Source organism: Microplitis mediator, chromosome 5 (genome assembly GCF_029852145.1).
Source record: "Microplitis mediator isolate UGA2020A chromosome 5, iyMicMedi2.1, whole genome shotgun sequence".
NCBI lineage: Eukaryota > Metazoa > Arthropoda > Insecta > Hymenoptera > Braconidae > Microplitis > Microplitis mediator.
In genome coordinates, this window is record NC_079973.1 from 26541154 (window position 1) to 26559493 (window position 18340).

The window sequence follows — 18340 nt, forward strand, 5'->3', positions numbered from 1 at the left end:
TCTATCTGGGACGAGTTTACGAAATATTTACCAACAGTTCATTTGTTATCAAATTATATGTTGGGTTACTATTGATTTTGATACAATTCCTGTCCTAGATCATGCGAATTTTATGATCTGACCGTTTGAATTTCTCCAAGTATCTTTATTGAAGCAATTGGTGTTGATATTTGATAAAATTATTGACAGTTGGGATTTTATTTTTTGAATTTGAATTTAAATATGCAGAGTCCTAGAACCAATAGACTAAATAACATTGAAGCTGCTAATAAACTCAGACATGGGTCGCCAAAGTTCCAGCAAGTATTGCGACAGGTTAGTGGGATAAATACGTATTGAGTTTGATGTCTGATAAATATTTAAATTATTTATTTTCAAATCAGAGATGCAGGAAACAAATGCAAGAAAGACGTCATAAATTATTCAACTCCAGAAGACTTGGTCTTGAAGATGATGAATCTGTCAAAGATTCTCTTACTGAAATAGTCAGGCGGGAATTTAGCAGCATGTCATCGATGCTTGATGACAGCTCTGATTCACTCGCTGAATTAATGACATGGCCAGATAATCAAGATGAACTGATGAGTATGGAAGAAGAAATGCTTAAAGAGGAAGGTATGATGATGATTATCACTAGTTATCAATTATTTTGTGTCTTATTTAAATGATACTGAAGTTAGCAGACGTCTGACAGTTTTTGAATTTTTTTAAAAACGATTAACTATAGAAAAAAAATATTTTGAAAAATTGCACCTATAGTTTGTCAAATTTTCTACATGTGTATATTTTTAGTTTTTTTTTTTTGTAATTTATTTGTTGAAAAAAAAATCCGAAAATTTTTAACTGTCTGCTAACTTTAGAATCGTCTTATTTAATTGACTTCAGTATTGATGATTTATTTATTTATTCTGGGTTGTAGAGCAATGGATTATGGAAGAGTTCCATCGTATGCATCAGTACGAAATGGATATGATGGAGACATACTTGGAAGAAATGATGAAGAATGAAATAATATGTCCGATTTGTGAAAAAGACATTGTCACTGAGCACTCTGGTCACTTTGTTTGTCCAACTTGCCAGCTCTGTTTGCCAGCAAAAATTACCATGGAAAGTTTTTACAGCAGCATTAAAAGTCAGGTGGCTAATCATGCCGTGAATTGTAATTTCAAAGCTAGTTTTATGGTTTTTCCGGAAAATAAGGAGCTCAGTCTGTTCTTGACCTGCGAAACTTGTTCATATTGGGGCCTTGTTTTGTAAATATTTATTGTCTATTTAATTTATTTATTTTTTATATAAAAAATTTTCATGGTACCGAGTACTAATTTAATTTCTGTTACAAGTATAGTTTGATAATAATATTAAAATTGTAAATAATCAATAAATTTTGTCATACTGCCAACTCTTCATTTCGACAAATGATTAATTAAATTTTAAAAGCAACAGATAAATTTCTGTAAAATAAAAGTATGTGGGATAAATAAATGAATTAGTTTTGTAAATATTTAATTATTTATTACATTGATTTTGTATGTAGTGTTTACAGTGTCCTGCACAAATGACATTTCAACAAAAAAATATATATAGGATTTTTTATTACAGTAATTTTGCTTTTGAAACGGCGGAGATTTCACTTTTTTTTTACACAAACAATTAATTCTGCGGACAAAACAACAAATTTATTCACTTTATCATAAATTAATTTTAATCATGATAAATTTTATTATTTCCTATTAAATATATCAATTATTTTATATTTCACTTTATTCACATTTTTATTGACTTTATTTTTTTTCTTCATCAAAATCGTGAGTTTTAAATTCTCTAAGTAACAGAAACAAATTTTATTTTACTCATAATTCATTTTATTTATTTTTTTTTTCAGTAACATCTTAATCTGGACGGCAATACAAAAATTTGTTTAATTAATATATTTATTTTAAATTCCAATTATCAACAGCAATTACCTGAACAAAAATTTCACCACTTAATCAATTATAATTTTAAATTTAACAATTAATATCTATAATTCATTGGCTGTGATATTATTTTTTCAATAACCGATACAGTTTATTAGCCAATTAAATTGATATAAATTATCTGAGCGATACTTGATACATTTACACATTATACATACATATAATTATTATTATTATTATTATTATTTTAATAATATTGTAGTACATATCGTTATTATTTATCATAAATATTTTTTGTCATTTGTAATTTTTGTTTAAAAAATATAGGTATATGTGCAACGATAATTTACTATTAATATTTATATTTATATGATTTAAGGGCATTCTCACACAGAAAAAAAAAAAATTTCTTTTCCTAAAAAATTTTTTCTCGTCTTAAGAAAATTTTAGTGTTTATTTCATAATTAAAATTTTATTAATTAATTCAAAAAATTAATGTATTTATTGAAAAGGAACACCGGAGTTAAATTTGTCGCCGAGATATAGATTGAAAAAAAAATAATTTACAATCGTTATCAATTAGGAGTAAAACAAAATTTGGTAAATAAATTTTAGCTTACGAAATTCGACATTAAAATTCCAAAATTGACTTCATAACTATTCATAGATTCACGGAGAAAAATGGAGATTAAAACGTATGAATTTTTATTATTTTGTCGATGAATTTTGAAACAGGAAGTTGAGCCGCCAAAAAAATATTATATATTTAAAACATATTGCCTGAGAATGTCCTTAAATAAATGCGATTACATATATATATATATATATATATATATATATATATATATATATATATATATATATATATATATATATATATATATATATATATATATATATATTTAAATCGCTTAGTTATTTTCGATATCAATTAGAGTTTTTTCAAAATAATTTTGAAGTCGGCAGCTGGCAAATAATTATTATCACAGCTGTGGCTACTGTTAACTTATATGTTTATTTATTGTTTATAATAAATAAATTTAAGCTAAAAAATAATAATAATAATAATTATTATTATTAAAAATACCAATTAAAGAGTGAGATCACAATAATTTAATATTTATTTTCTTTTTTATAATTAAATACTTAAACTTTTTTCTCTCGTTTTATTTCAAGGCAAATTTTTTCTTTTGTTTTTCATTGCCAAATTTCGATGCATAATTTACAGCAAATTTATTATTATTAAATAAGCTATTTTTAATTAAGCATTTTAATTAAGTGAGCCCTGAGTTTCGATGTGCTGACGAATAGGTACTCGAATTTAAATTTCGTTTGTTAATTAATTATAAATTATGTTTAAAATAAAAGTTAAATGGCTGATTTAAAATGCTATTCGTCTTTTATATTTTTTGGAAAAGGCTCACGTGGAACCGTTTATTGTCGCATTCAAACAGTACTTCTAATCTTTTCAGTAAAATTTTTTTAAATTCAATAATTATCGATTTGATAATCGATAATTTTAAACTCATAATACACAAAATTTTCAAATCTGGTTTATATTTTATGAGCGTTGGCATTTATTCACATTTAATAATTTATACAAATATATAATTATGTTGAGAAAATTTAAGTTTGATAAAAACATAATTTTTTTTTAAATTGATAATTAATTAATGACATTTCATTTATAATTTAAATGAAATGTTAAGTCTATGGATAAAATTATTTATTTCTACAACTCGTTTGTGCGTTGAGAATTAATTTAAATAAAAGTCTTTTATTTAAATTAAATATTTATCCGCGGATTACAAAAATATTTATTAATATTAAAGTAAAAATAGAACACATGCAGAAATATATATACATATATATATATAAGGTACCTCAATATGTAGTCCTGTACAAAATAAAATGATTTCTTGTCGCAAAAAATTGTTACTCGACCCAAGAAAATTATTACTAGACCTAATAAATTTTTTGCATCATAAAAAAATTTTCTTGAGCCAAGAAATATTTTTTTTCTGCATAGAACTAAATAATATTAATTAATTATCTAATTAATTTTAACAATCAATTGAAATTTTTTTTTTTTTTTTTTTTTTTTTTTTTACTCTAAAAGACATTTTAAATATTTTTTTTAAAAATCTCTCATTATAAAAATTATTATAGTCATTTTATGACAAAATTTATCATTGAAAAAAGCTTTATATTCATGCGAAAATATTTAATTTCGCTGAATTTATAAACGATCAATTCCACAATGTGTCAATGGTATAAATAGTATCATCGAGATTCGAGATAAAATACTGCAATAAATATACATATACATATATTTAGATGTGCGCTGTCGATCCAATTTAATTTCACTAATTCATTAAAATATTTTAATTTATAAGTTTTTTTTACCAATTAATTTAAAAGGAAACGACTATTGTTATTACAATAGATCGATTATTTAAAAATCTGTAAATATGATCTAGATTTCGTCCATTAGAGTTTGCTTTCAAGTAATGTTGAAATTTAAACAATAATTAATTTTAAAAATCACGTTTTTTTTCATTCAATGACATACTTAAATAATAATCGTAATCAATCGTGGATATTTCTATCAGGCAGTATAGTAATAATGTTTAAAAATACCTTTGCTGAACTTTTAAAATAAAATAAATGAATCCAAGCTGAACAGTAAATAATTTGACTCGTTGATTAAACATACTTAGTACTCAGTATTAAGTATCGTAATTCAGGCTCACAGTACATTGCACTTGCTGGAACGTCGTCGTTTCCGCCGTTTCTTATCAAAGTCCGTGGGTGGCTGGTTCCGTATAATACGTACGACCTAAAGACAAATTAAATAATCATTCCATTAATTCTGATTGAATAAAAAATTTTTATAATATTTTAGTCTTGAACAGTCACCTCATGAAAAGCCGCATCGACATTTAGCGGAGGATCTTTTGCTGATGTTTCAATGTACGGAATACCCAAACGATGCGCCAACTCTCGGCCCTGTTCCTCAGTAACTTTTCTCAAGTGAACAAGATCAACTTTGTTGGCCACCAGCAGCATGGGATAGACATCTCTGTCTTTGACCCGAAGTATCTGAGTATAAAAATTAACAATATTTTCGTACGACTGTTTATCAGTTACGGAGTAAACCAATAAAAAGCCATCTCCTTTTCTCATGTATTGTTCTCTCATTGCACTGAACTCTTCTTGGCCTGCAGTGTCCAGCACTAAAATAAAAATAAAAGTTTAAATATTATTGTTGATATAAATTTAAAGTGAGGGTATAATTTATTTACCATCCAAAATGCACCACTGCTTGTCCACTTCAGTGTGCTGGATGTAGCTGTCCTCGATGGTGGGGTCATAGTCGGTGACAAAGAGCTTTTGGAAAAACTGTATTGTCAAAGCACTTTTTCCGACACCTCCATCTCCAACCACCACCAGCTTGAAGGTCATAAGGTTATCATTGTTAGGAGGCCTCGTCATTCCGCCTCTTTGTTTTCTGCCCCCGCGGCTGCTATTTTCCCTATTCCTGCCTATTCTGATGGCCCTTTATTATCACCAGGTTAATTAAACCTCGACACCCGTAATGTCAAATTCGTTGCTCAGACCTGAAATTAATAAGTAAGATTATTCTACCATGAAATTACAAGATCCAAAATTTTCTACTGCTCCAGAAGACAAAAAAAAAATAAATAAATAAATGGAGTAACTACACATCCAATACAAAGCAAGCCATACGTACACACGTACCACAAAATAAAGCTGACAAATTTTCCGTTGAACATTTTTTTTCGAACCCACAAGATCAAGTACAAAAAAATATCAACACATGACAGAGACTAAGACTTTTTATTTTACTATTGAAGACTGACATACCAAAACTACTTGATAGTGTGTCACTATTTCTCCATCAGTCCTTTCGCTGATTGATGTCCCGTTCCCGATGCTCTGTCAGAACCCGTTGCCCAGCGACAACCGCAGTAGGTATAAAAAAAATTATATTAATAAAATATGACGTCCTTACATGGTGTATCTCAACGCCCTTTCGACATCAATTTCCTCTCCGCTGAACTCTGTCCTCCCTATTTTAACTCTAGCTTCGCCACAAACACCTCCAAGCCTCCTGTCCTCACTCACGAACACTTGCAAATGTGTGCTCTCATGAGTCTCTTCTGGAGCCCTAATTTTTCCTGTCCCTTATTATGTAGACATAGACACTGATAGACACTGCTTACAACTCGAGGCCGCCGCTCATCCCGGCTGTAAATTCTACTTGGTTTTGTCCTTGACCAAGCCGCGGAGAAGGAGAAACTAAAGCACACAATGGTCACAATAGACTGTGGGCTATGGCGATGTTTTTATACTCTGACTCTGGCTACTGTTTTGTCGCTGTTTCCATGCCGGTGGCTCCATCGCGACTTTTTTTTTATTCTCAGAAACCAAAACCAACTTCGTAAATGGTTGGTTTCATTTTTAAACTCGAGAGTAAAGAATAATTTTACTGTTCTCAATAATTAATTAAACAATCGATTTGATTTGAAAAATAATTTAAACTTCTATGATTGTAAAGTTAGCAGTCATCTGACAATTTTAAAAATTTTAAAATAATAAATTGAAATGTTTATAAAATAAAAACAAAAAAACGCATATTGAGACAGTTCAAAATTCAGTACATTTATTTTTTTTAATTTTATTATTTTAATTCTTTAATTGTTTTATATGGAATTGAAAAATTGTCATGTCTGCCATATTTACACTCATGAAATACACACGAAATAAAATAATAAAAATAAATTTTAGATAAATCAATTTTTTTTTCAAGCCCTTCTTAATAAATAAAGCAGTCAGTTAGAAAAAATAATGAGTGGAAATTTGTACGGATGTTAATTAGCTAAACTTAATCTAGCTTTATCGCTACATTTTTTCTGGGTGGCGCTCATGTTAAATTCTCATCACGTGACCGAATTTGACGCTAAAAAGCTGCGTCAAGCGTCAGCCTAAAAAAGCACCTTTAAGGTGCAATATATCTATATATCAGATTCGATAGGAGATGGAAATAACAAAAAATAATTTTTTTATCGTTTTTTTTATTGATGATCAAAAACAAATTTACTTATAAATTCATCACAATCTAAATATGTAACAATTTCTTCGCAACAGTCATATGGTAGTACATTTTTAAATAAAGAATAAACTAACTTATTACATTTTTCTATCGATAAGCTTTTTTTGACGGCATAACATACTTTGCCTTTTAGCTGATTAAAGTACATAAAATATTTTTCTTCGTAATCATCGATACATAACGCTCTAAAGTTTTCGTTTGATGCAAACTTTATTATTTTGTCCATATCAGAAATTACAATATGAAAAAAAGTAATATTACTGTTACCTATTTTCTCACGTTTCATTTCGTCCACGACTCCTTGAATATTGTTTTTAATTTTTTTAATTCTTTCTTCATGTTCTTCCTTTGTAACTTCAAGCCCAGTTGGAATTTTGGTAAGGTCTGCATAACTTAGATCGTCGGCCAACGGCAAACCTATCAAATGTCTCGAATATTTTTCCGCTATCAAGTCGTAAGCAAGTTCTTTACATTCGAGCTTGCGTTTTGTTATATACTCTGTGTCATTGGCAATCTCTGGGAATCCATGTATACGACTTTCTTTAAAAATAGCAGATTCTGCCATCACATCCTTTAAATTATAGAAATTGTAACCGGTATGATACAGAAGATAGTTAACAATTTCTCTGAATCCGTGCAAAATAGAGCGATAGAGAATATCCGACGAAAGGTTTACCGTCTTGCTGCTAGTTCCTGCATCAATTAGTAGTTTGATTATTTCTAATTTTTTATCGACTAAACTATACTGTGACGTACAATAAACTGGATGAAGACGGAGTCGGTTGAAAAATAGGAAATCTGCCGCTTCCTTTTTATAAATAAACTCGTCGTTCGTAAGAGCTCCGTTGTATAATAAGAGCTTAACCATTTCAATATTATGGTCCATTATGGTATCTTGCAATGGAGATAGACCAGCATTACTTAAAATATTTACATCTGCTCCATATTTTAATAATAATTTTGCCATAGGTAAAGAACGACGTACAACTATGTGGTGTAATAAAGTTAAATTTTCATCTGCATATAATGCCGTTCTTGGAATCCATAATGTTCTGATTCTTTTATTAACAGCCATATTTGCGCCATAGTTCAATAACAATTGAGTCATTTTTAAAGAAAGACGATAAACCGTAATATCAATCGGATGAGTATCATTAACGTTTGTTGGAATAACAGAAGCATTATGTTTGAGTAGTAATCTCGCACATTTAAGATTAGCCGATTCGCAAGTGAAGTATAGTGGCGTATATCCGTCTTTACATCTTGCATTCACATGTGCACCATTTCTTATAAGAAAATCCATAATCTTGAGATATCCATGTTCTGTTGCAACGTGAAGAGGAGTCAAACCATGTCTGATACTTGCATTTACATCAGCACCTCTTTCTACAAGTATTCTAACAACTTTAAGCTGCCCTGATCGAACAGCATCGTGAAGTAGGGTGTTCGAAGAACGATCCAATTTTTGGTGTCTTTTTTTAATGACATTTTTTGCCAATAATTCAGCCAGTTTTACATGTTTGCGCCTCACTGCCATTTTAATAAGAATATTATATTCACCACGAAGAATGGGACGTGGTAACATGTTTGCTGATTTCATTAATTTTTTACACTTTTTAGTATCATTTTTGAAAACTGCAGACATTAACTGGCCTCTTGTAGTAGATGACATCTCGATCAATATCTTCTTGATAATTATTGGCGCGAAATAAAAACTCAAATTCCAAAAAAAAATTTGTTGACAATAATTTTTTTTTATCAAGTATGAATAATAGAGGAGAGTTTCAACTGAATCAAAATATTAATTTTCAGCTTCTCAGTAGCTCAAAAAGTTTTACATATATTCAAAAACCACTTAATTTAAAAGATATAACTTTTAAAAAAAACGCACTAAAATATCAATAACTTGAATTCTTCTTATTTTATCACTCAACAATTAATTATTAACTTTTAACGTAATGTGTACGACAGAGGTAATTAATTATACAAGTTTATTGTTTTACGGTAACTGAGCCCACAATATTTTAAAAACCACTTATTCGAAAGACGTCCAACTTTTAAATGATCTCTGAACATCACTGCTACCAGAACACGGACGAGAAGTTCTCCTTCCCAAGCATCAGGTACTGAAGTGATGCTTTGGAAGGGGAACTTTTTCCAGGAAGGGGGTAGGCAAATTTTGGTACCCCTAAAATTTTATAAAAAAAATTTTTTTTTTTTTTTATCTAACTACTATAAATCCGATATATTATCGCATTTTTAGTCCTACGCATGACACCTGGGGTAAAATGGACCAGCCGAAAGTTTTGTAAAAATAATTCTTTCATTTTTTTTATCGTCAAATTAAAAAAAATTTAATGTATTCATCCATTTTTCGGTTGATCCTCTATAGCTGGGGCAAATTCGGCCGCTAAAAACATTCGAAAATAATATTTTATTCTTTAATTGATAAAATTTTTTAAATAATGCGCAAAATAAACTGTAATCTAAAAAACCAAAAAACACGTTTTTTGGGTTCAAAATAATGACAAATAAGAAATATAGAATTATTTTTTTTTATTAAATAACAATTAGTAATTGAGTAGAAACAATTTATTACACATAAAAAACTTAATTTAATGAAATTTGATCAACTTTCAGAAATTTTGTTTTTCAACTTGTCTAAAGGGTACTCCATTTTGCCCGCTAAAAATAAAAATTTTTTTTTTAACGGCAGATTAAAATTTTGTTTGTTTACCTTGAATATCATTAAAAACAAAATGATTTAGCGTATTTTAGTCCTCGAAAATTTAGTATTTTCTTAAGTACCTCCTTTTGCCCCCCCCTTCCCTATATATATATATATATATATATATATATATATATATATATATATATATATAGCAGACATACAATTTATAAATTTTTAGTAAAGAAATAAATAAATTAATTAAAATAATGAATTAAAAAAATGTGCGCAGTGATTTTTCAAATATTCAAATCCGTATATTTTTTATTTTTATTCTGGTTACATTTTGTTTATTTATTTAAAAATTGGAAAATTCCCACTTGTCAGTTGTATTTGCACTCATCACCGATAGGTAAATTTCGAGATATTTTGTATTACAGGTTTTGTAATATCTCATTATTATTAAACATTATCATTCTATTAAAAAGAGATTTTAAAAATTCTTCATTAAAAATTTCTATTTATGCATAAGGATTTATTTTTCTGTAATGTGCGAAGTATCTTTACTAAACTTTGGGATAGTCATATATATTCATAGAAGATCTAATTATCGTTACAGGCATCGGCGCCTTATATCTTAAGTGACTCAAGTAACTTAAGGGTAAAAGTAACTTCACAATACCAAGGATTTAAATGATAGGGGCCGAGTCTGTGCTTGCCATTTACTTATGCCGATTGTTTTCTATTCACACTTCGGGAAAAACCTATCCGTCAACTACTTAAAAAGTTTATTACCCATAATATGTTTTTCTTTGAAGTTTTATCTATCTGTGATCATGTCTTTGTCTATGTCTCATTTTTAGTAATAGGGGCATTTAAATATACGTAAATAAATTCAAAGTAGACAAAACTGCTTACAGATTATAGTAAGCCTGTATATTAAATTTAACTTATTGTAATATTATGAATTTTTCAAGTTAAAATAACGGCGCCAGTGTAAATATTCTGTATCGGTACCGAAAAAAATTCTGAAATTAATGAGTGGATTTTTTTAAAATTTTTTTTTCAAATTATTTACTCTATTTATTTATAATTTTAAAATTGTCTGATGTCTGCTACATTCACACTCATGATTAAAAATCTAATTTGAAATGATTTGAAAATTCTGCATTATTTCATATTGTATTATATCATAAAATTATAATTGGAAATAATTAAAACTCTTGAATGATTTTAAATTAAATCAAATTAGAAAATAATTTCGCAATTTCTGGTCCCTCGGACATCATTCCAAAGATTTCTTAATCAGGGTAGACAATTTAAAATTCAGTACATGCATTTCTAAAATTTTATTATTTTAATTATTTAATTTTTTTATATGTAATTAAAATATTGTCGTATGTCTGCAACATTTACACTCATGTATATCAGCGACGTTTTATATCGGATTTATTAGAGATGAAGGGTTTTTAATAATGAGATAATACAAAACTTGTAATACAAAATATCTTGAACTTCAGCTATCGGTGATGAGCGCGAATACAACTGACAAGTGGGAATGTTCAAATTTTTGAATAAATAAATAAAATGTAACCAGAATGAAAATAAAAAATACGGATTTAAATATTTGAAAAATCAGTGCGCGCATTTTTTTAAATTATTATTTAAATTAATTTATTTATTTCTCTACTTAAAATGTATAAATTGTATGTCTGATATATATATATATACATAGGAGAGGGGAGGGGGGAAAGGGGGTACTTAAGAAAATACTAAATTTTCGAGGACTAAAATACGCTAAATCTTTTTGTTTTTAATGATATTCAAGGTAAACAAACAAAATTTTAATCTGCCGTTGAAAAAAAAAATTTTTATTTTTAGCGGGCAAAATGGAGTACCCTTTAGACAAGTTGAAAAACAAAATTTCTGAAAGTTGATCAAATTTCATTAAATTAAGTTTTTTATGTGTAATAAATTATTTCTCCTCAATTAACTCAATTACTAATTGTTATTTAATAAAAAAAAAACAATTCTATATTTCTTATTTGTCATTATTTTGAACCCAAAAAACGTGTTTTTTGGTTTTTTAGATGACAGTTTATTTTGCGCATTATTTAAAAAATTTTATCAATTAAAAAATAAAATATTATTTTCGAATGTTTTTAGCGGCCGAATTTGCCCCAGCTATAGAGGATCAGCCGAAAAATGGATTAATACATTAAATTTTTTTTAATTTGAAGATAAAACAAATGAAAGAATCATTTTTACAAAATTTTCGGCTGGTCCATTTTACCCCAGGTGTCATGCGTAGGGCTAAAAATGCGATAGTATATCGGATTTATAGTAGTTAGATAAAAAAAAAAAAAATTTTTTTTATAAAATTTTGGGGGAACCAAAATTTGCCTACCCCCTTCCTGGAAAAAGTTCCCCTTCCAAAGCATCACTTCAGTACCTGATGCTTGGGAAGGAGAACTTCTCGTCCGTGTTCTGGTAGCAGTGATGTTCAGAGATCATTTAAAAGTTGGACGTCTTTCGAATAAGTGGTTTTTAAAATATTGTGGGCTCAGTTACCGTAAAACAATAAACTTGTATAATTAATTACCTCTGTCGTACACATTACGTTAAAAGTTAATAATTAATTGTTGAGTGATAAAATAAGAAGAATTCAAGTTATTGATATTTTAGTGCGTTTTTTTTAAAAGTTATATCTTTTAAATTAAGTGGTTTTTGAATATATGTAAAACTTTTTGAGCTACTGAGAAGCTGAAAATTAATATTTTGATTCAGTTGAAACTCTCCTCTATTATTCATACTTGATAAAAAAAAATTATTGTCACCAAATTTTTTTTTGGAATTTGAGTTTTTATTTCGCGCCAATAATTATCAAGAAGATATTGATCGAGATGTCATCTACTACAAGAGGCCAGTTAATGTCTGCAGTTTTCAAAAATGATACTAAAAAGTGTAAAAAATTAATGAAATCAGCAAACATGTTACCACGTCCCATTCTTCGTGGTGAATATAACATTCTTATTAAAATGGCAGTGAGGTGCAAACATGTGAAACTGGCTGAATTATTGGCAAAAAATTCCATTAAAAAAAGACACCACAAATTGGATCGTTCTTCGAACACCCTACTCCACGATGCTGTTCGATTAGGGCTGCTTAAAGTTGTTAGAATACTTGTAGGAAGAGGTGCTGATGTAAATGCAAGTATCAGACATGGATTGACTCCTCTTCACGTTGCATCAGAACATGGATATCTCAAGATTATGGATTTTCTTCTAAGAAATGGTGCACATGTGAATGCAAGATGTAAAGACGGATATACGCCACTACACTTCACTTGCGACTTGAATAATCTTAAATGTGCGAAATTATTACTCAAACATAATGCTTCTGTTATTTCACCAAACGTTGATGATATTCATCCGATTGATATTACGGTGGTTCATCTTTTTTTCAAAATGACTCAATTGTTATTGGACTATGGCGCAAGTATGGCTGTTAATAAAGGACTCAATGGATACCAGTCGTCTGAAATAGGATATGAAGATGAATCTTTTAGTTTATTACACTACACAGTTGTACGTCGTTCTTTACCTATGGCAAAATTATTATCAAAATATGGAGCAGATGTAAATACTTTAAGTAAGGATGGTTTTTCTCCATTGGTGGAAGCCATAATGGACCATAATGTTCAAATGGTTAAGCTCTTATTAAACAACGGGGCTCTTGTGATGTCCTCCGGTTCTGATGGTATTGCGGGAGTACAAAATGTTCTGTATTTAAACCGATTTGGTATGATTCCATTTTATTGTAAGTCACATTATAGCTTGATCGATAAAAAATTAGAAATAATGAAACTAATATGTGATCCAAGAGTTATCAGCAAGGTGTCAGTCCGTACGCCAAATCTTCTCTATCTCTGTATTGAGCGAGGATTCAGAAATATTGTTAACTATCTTCTGTATCATACCCATTTTAATTTCTATAATTTAAAGGATGTGATGGCAGAATCTGCTATTTTTAAAGAAAGTCGTATACATGGATTCCCAGAGATTGCCAATGACACAGAGTATATAACAAAACGCAAGCTCGAATGTAAAGAACTTGCTTACGACTTGATAGCGGAAAAATATTCGAGACATTTGATAGGTTTGCCGTTGGCCGACGATCTAAGTTATGCAGACCTTACCAAAATTCCAACTGGGCTTGAAGTTACAAAGGAAGAACATGAAGAAAGAATTAAAAAAATTAAAAACAATATTCAAGGAGTCTTGGACGAAATGAAACGTGAGAAAATAGGTAACAGTAATATTACTGTTTTTGATATTTTAATTTCTGATAAGGACAAAATAATAAAGTTTGCATCAAACGAAAACTTTAGAGCGTTATGTATCGATGATTACGAAGAAAAATATTTTATGTACTTTATGCAGCTAAAAGGCAAAGTAAGTTATGCCGTTAAAAAAAGCTTATCGATAGAAAAATGTAATAAGTTAGTTTATTCTTTATTTAAAAATGTACTACCATATGAATGTTGCGAAGAAATTGTTAAATATTTAGATTGTGATGAATTTATAAGTTAATTTGTTTTTGATCATCAATAAAACAATCGATAAAAAATATTATTTTTTGTTATTTCCATCTCCTATCGTATCTCATAGATTTATATATATATATATATATATATTAAATAATATCACAATTTTTTAACATCAACGTATCAAATTTTTATTCTGTCAACGATCAATCAAACTTAAATCCCCAATATTTAAGAAATGTTCAAAGGTTTCGGCAGCAGTTTGAAAGTATAAAGTATCGATTTGATTATTTGAGTTAAGTAATGATTCAATCATTGTAATTTCATAATTCGTACAAACGTCAATTTTTGTTCAAATGAATCATTATAAAATAATTGAAGCAACAACTGAGTTGGAGTTCTATTTTGCATTTTTATAATTAATATAGTTATGAGGTTGTTATTTTAACTATGTGACGGTTGCAGTCGCGATCATTAGTTTACTTATAATATTATAATTATCAGTGGAAAATTAAATTTTTAAATTGAATACCAAGAACTCAGCAAAAAACTATCGTAATGAGCTAGCTCATCACCAGTTAAATTCTCTGGAAATCCCAGATATATCTCATAGAAAATATAGACCCAGCTCTCGGTGTTGTAAGAAAAAAAATAGAATTATCGCCAGTTAAATTCTCTGGAAATCCCAAAGACATCCCATAGCAATCCATGAGCTTTTAAATCAAAGAGTAGGAATCAAACCAAAAAGATTTCTAAATGAAATTACTACAAATAAATTTATTGAGGGTCACGGGTCTTTCGAAAGGTCGGGAAAATTTCTTTTTAGAACTAAAAGCTTCGAGGTTTAATTACTATTTTTTTAAATATCCTTTAATTTTTTTGACCAGAGTATTATCAATTAATTAACCACTTAGATTTTACTACAATGATAATAATAATAATAATAATAATAATAATAATAATAATAATAATAATAATAATAATAGTAATAATAATAATAATAATAATAATAATAATAATAATAATAAAAATAATAATAATAATAAAAATTATAATAATAATAATGTTCATTTAAAATGAGTTAGTGTCCAACAAAAAGGACATTCACTGTTAAAACTATATGACCGTAAAGTTAGCCGACACCCGCCATTTTAAAAATGAAAAAGCTTATAACTTGAGAAAAAAAAAAAATTTTTCAATTGACAAAAACCGCCTTGATATCATGAAACGCAGCTGAATATTAGAAAGTTAAAAAAAAAGTAATTTAATTTACGTGTATTTTGAATGGGAAATCTTTAAAATCTAATGGCAAGTACTTAACATTGGAATTAAGAGCTCATATTTGGTGAGAAATTTTTTTTTCGATGAAGATTGCTCAATCTAGGACTCTAATATTTTTTTTCCTCGGGTATTATCGGTTACTTTCGATTGAAAGAGTCTCAGAAATCGCCAGTTAAATTCTCTGGAAATCCCAGAGAAATCCCATAGAAAATATAGACCCAGCACTCGGAGTTTTAACAAAAATAGAATTATCGCAAGTTAAATTCTCTGAAAATCCCATAGAAAATATAGACCCAGCACTCGGAGTTTTAAAAAAAATAGAATTATCACAAGTTAAATTCTCTGGAAATCCCATAGAAATCCCATAGAAAATATAGACCCAGCACTCGGAGTTTTAAAAAAAATAGAATTATCGCAAGTTAAATTTTCTGGAAATCCCAGAGAAATCCCATAGAAATCCCATAGAAAATATAGACCCAGCACTCGGAGTTGTAAAAAAAAATAGAATTATCGCAAGTTAAATTCTCTGGAAATTCCAGAGACATCCCATAGAAATCCCATAGAAAATATAGACCCAGCACTCGGAGTTGTAAAAAAAAATAGAATTATCGCAAGTTAAATTCTCTGGAAATTCCAGAGACATCCCATAGAAATCCCATAGAAAATATAGACCCAGCACTCGGAGTTTTAAAAAAAATAGAATTATCACAAGTTAAATTCTCTGGAAATCCCATAGAAATCCCATAGAAAATATAGACCCAGCACTCGGAGTTTTAAAAAAAATAGAATTATCGCAAGTTAAATTCTCTGGAAATCCCAGAGAAATCCCATAGAAAATATAGACCCAGCACTCGGAGTTGTAAAAAAATAGAATTATCGCAAGTTAAATTCTCTGGAAATTCCAGAGACATCCCATAGAAATCCCATAGAAAATATAGACCCAGCACTTGGAGTTTTAACAAAAATAGAATTATCGCAAGTTAAATTCTCTGGAAATCCCAGAGAAATCCCATAGAAATCCCATAGAAAATATAGACCCAGCACTCGGAGTTTTAAAAAAAATAGAATTATCACAAGTTAAATTCTCTGGAAATCCCATATAAATCCCATAGAAAATATAGACCCAGCACTCGGAGTTTTAAAAAAAATAGAATTATCGCAAGTTAAATTTTCTGGAAATCCCAGAGAAATCCCATAGAAATCCCATAGAAAATATAGACCCAGCACTCGGAGTTGTAAAAAAAAATAGAATTATCGCAAGTTAAATTCTCTGGAAATTCCAGAGACATCCCATAGAAATCCCATAGAAAATATAGACCCAGCACTCGGAGTTTTAAAAAAAATAGAATTATCACAAGTTAAATTCTCTGGAAATCCCATAGAAATCCCATAGAAAATATAGACCCAGCACTCGGAGTTTTAAAAAAAATAGAATTATCGCAAGTTAAATTCTCTGGAAATCCCAGAGAAATCCCATAGAAAATATAGACCCAGCACTCGGAGTTGTAAAAAAATAGAATTATCGCAAGTTAAATTCTCTGGAAATTCCAGAGACATCCCATAGAAATCCCATAGAAAATATAGACCCAGCACTTGGAGTTTTAACAAAAATAGAATTATCGCAAGTTAAATTCTCTGGAAATCCCAGAGAAATCCCATAGAAATCCCATAGAAAATATAGACCCAGCACTCGGAGTTTTAAAAAAAATAGAATTATCACAAGTTAAATTCTCTGGAAATCCCATATAAATCCCATAGAAAATATAGACCCAGCACTCGGAGTTTTAAAAAAAATAGAATTATCGCAAGTTAAATTTTCTGGAAATCCCAGAGAAATCCCATAGAAATCCCATAGAAAATATAGACCCAGCACTCGGAGTTGTAAAAAAAAATAGAATTATCGCAAGTTAAATTCTCTGGAAATCCCAGAGAAATCCCATAGAAAATATAGACCCAGCACTCGGAGTTGTAAAAAAATAGAATTATCGCAAGTTAAATTCTCTGGAAATTCCAGAGACATCCCATAGAAATCCCATAGAAAATATAGACCCAGCACTTGGAGTTTTAACAAAAATAGAATTATCGCAAGTTAAATTCTCTGGAAATCCCAGAGAAATCCCATAGAAAATATAGACCCAGCACTCGGAGTTTTAAAAAAAATAGAATTATCACAAGTTAAATTCTCTGGAAATCCCACAGAAATCCCATAGAAAATATAGACCCAGCACTCGGAGTTTTAAAAAAAATAGAATTATCACAAGTTAAATTCTCTGGAAATCCCATAGAAATCCCATAGAAAATATAGACCCAGCACTCGGAGTTTTAAAAAAAATAGAATTATCACAAGTTAAATTCTCTGGAAATCCCATAGAAATCCCATAGAAAATATAGACCCAGCACTCGGAGTTTTAAAAAAAATAGAATTATCGCAAGTTAAATTCTCTGGAAATCCCAGAGAAATCCCATAGAAAATATAGACCCAGCACTCGGAGTTGTAAAAAAATAGAATTATCGCAAGTTAAATTCTCTGGAAATTCCAGAGACATCCCATAGAAATCCCATAGAAAATATAGACCCAGCACTTGGAGTTTTAACAAAAATAGAATTATCGCAAGTTAAATTCTCTGGAAATCCCAGAGAAATCCCATAGAAAATATAGACCCAGCACTCGGAGTTGTAAAAAAATAGAATTATCGCAAGTTAAATTCTCTGGAAATCCCAGAAATTTAAATGCGCGCCAATTTGTTTTTCAAGTTCACTAATTAATTAACAGGTGGAGGTACCTGAGGCCT

At 29.2% G+C, this 18340-nt stretch overlaps 3 protein-coding genes across 6 annotated transcripts; 1 reads left to right on the forward strand and 2 right to left on the reverse strand.

Annotated features, from left to right (window-relative positions):
* Positions 1 to 30: 30 nt before the first annotated feature.
* On the forward strand, positions 31 to 1404 carry LOC130669178 (RIP-like protein). The gene is made up of 3 exons (XM_057471941.1): positions 31 to 315; positions 384 to 615; positions 920 to 1404. Exons 1-3 carry the CDS (start codon positions 223 to 225, stop codon positions 1255 to 1257), a joined length of 663 nt encoding a protein of 220 aa, XP_057327924.1. The 5' UTR covers positions 31 to 222; the 3' UTR covers positions 1258 to 1404.
* Positions 1405 to 2811: 1407 nt separating this feature from the next.
* LOC130668257 (ras-related protein M-Ras-like) lies at positions 2812 to 6362 on the reverse strand. Of its 4 annotated transcripts, none has more exons than XM_057470452.1 (4): positions 5953 to 6362; positions 5222 to 5536; positions 4836 to 5152; positions 2812 to 4755 (listed from the first exon to the last, which is right to left on the reverse strand). In XM_057470452.1, the coding sequence occupies exons 2-4, from the start codon at positions 5409 to 5411 to the stop codon at positions 4666 to 4668; spliced, it is 597 nt and encodes a 198-aa protein (XP_057326435.1). In that variant the 5' UTR covers positions 5412 to 5536; positions 5953 to 6362; the 3' UTR covers positions 2812 to 4665. The 4 variants fall into 4 exon arrangements, with proteins under 4 accessions (XP_057326435.1, XP_057326434.1, XP_057326433.1 ...); XM_057470451.1 differs by having other exon boundaries at positions 5671 to 6362; XM_057470450.1 differs by having other exon boundaries at positions 5805 to 6361.
* LOC130667376 (ankyrin-3-like) lies at positions 5496 to 8638 on the reverse strand. The gene is made up of 3 exons (XM_057468886.1): positions 8039 to 8638; positions 7321 to 7624; positions 5496 to 5536 (listed from the first exon to the last, which is right to left on the reverse strand). Exons 1-3 carry the CDS (start codon positions 8636 to 8638, stop codon positions 5496 to 5498), a joined length of 945 nt encoding a protein of 314 aa, XP_057324869.1.
* Positions 8639 to 18340: the final 9702 nt, after the last annotated feature.

Coding starts and splice junctions, on each gene's coding strand:
- LOC130668257 (XM_057470452.1), bottom strand. CDS start 5,411: ATGACGAGGCCTCCTAACAATGATAACCTTATGACCTTCAAGCTGGTG. Junction 5,153..5,221: donor GCAGTGGTGCATTTTGGATG/GTAAATAAATTA, acceptor TTTTTATTTTAG/TGCTGGACACTGCAGGCCAA. Junction 4,756..4,835: donor TCGATGCGGCTTTTCATGAG/GTGACTGTTCAA, acceptor ATTTGTCTTTAG/GTCGTACGTATTATACGGAA.
- LOC130669178 (XM_057471941.1), top strand. CDS start 223: ATGCAGAGTCCTAGAACCAATAGACTAAATAACATTGAAGCTGCTAAT. Junction 316..383: donor TCCAGCAAGTATTGCGACAG/GTTAGTGGGATA, acceptor TTTTCAAATCAG/AGATGCAGGAAACAAATGCA. Junction 616..919: donor AGAAATGCTTAAAGAGGAAG/GTATGATGATGA, acceptor TCTGGGTTGTAG/AGCAATGGATTATGGAAGAG.
- LOC130667376 (XM_057468886.1), bottom strand. CDS start 8,638: ATGTTACCACGTCCCATTCTTCGTGGTGAATATAATATTCTTATTAAA. Junction 7,625..8,038: donor CTTTATTACACCACATAGTT/GTACGTCGTTCT, acceptor TATAATTTAAAG/GATGTGATGGCAGAATCTGC. Junction 5,537..7,320: donor AATGAAACGTGAGAAAATAG/GTAACAGTAATA, acceptor TATTAATTTCAG/GTCTGAGCAACGAATTTGAC.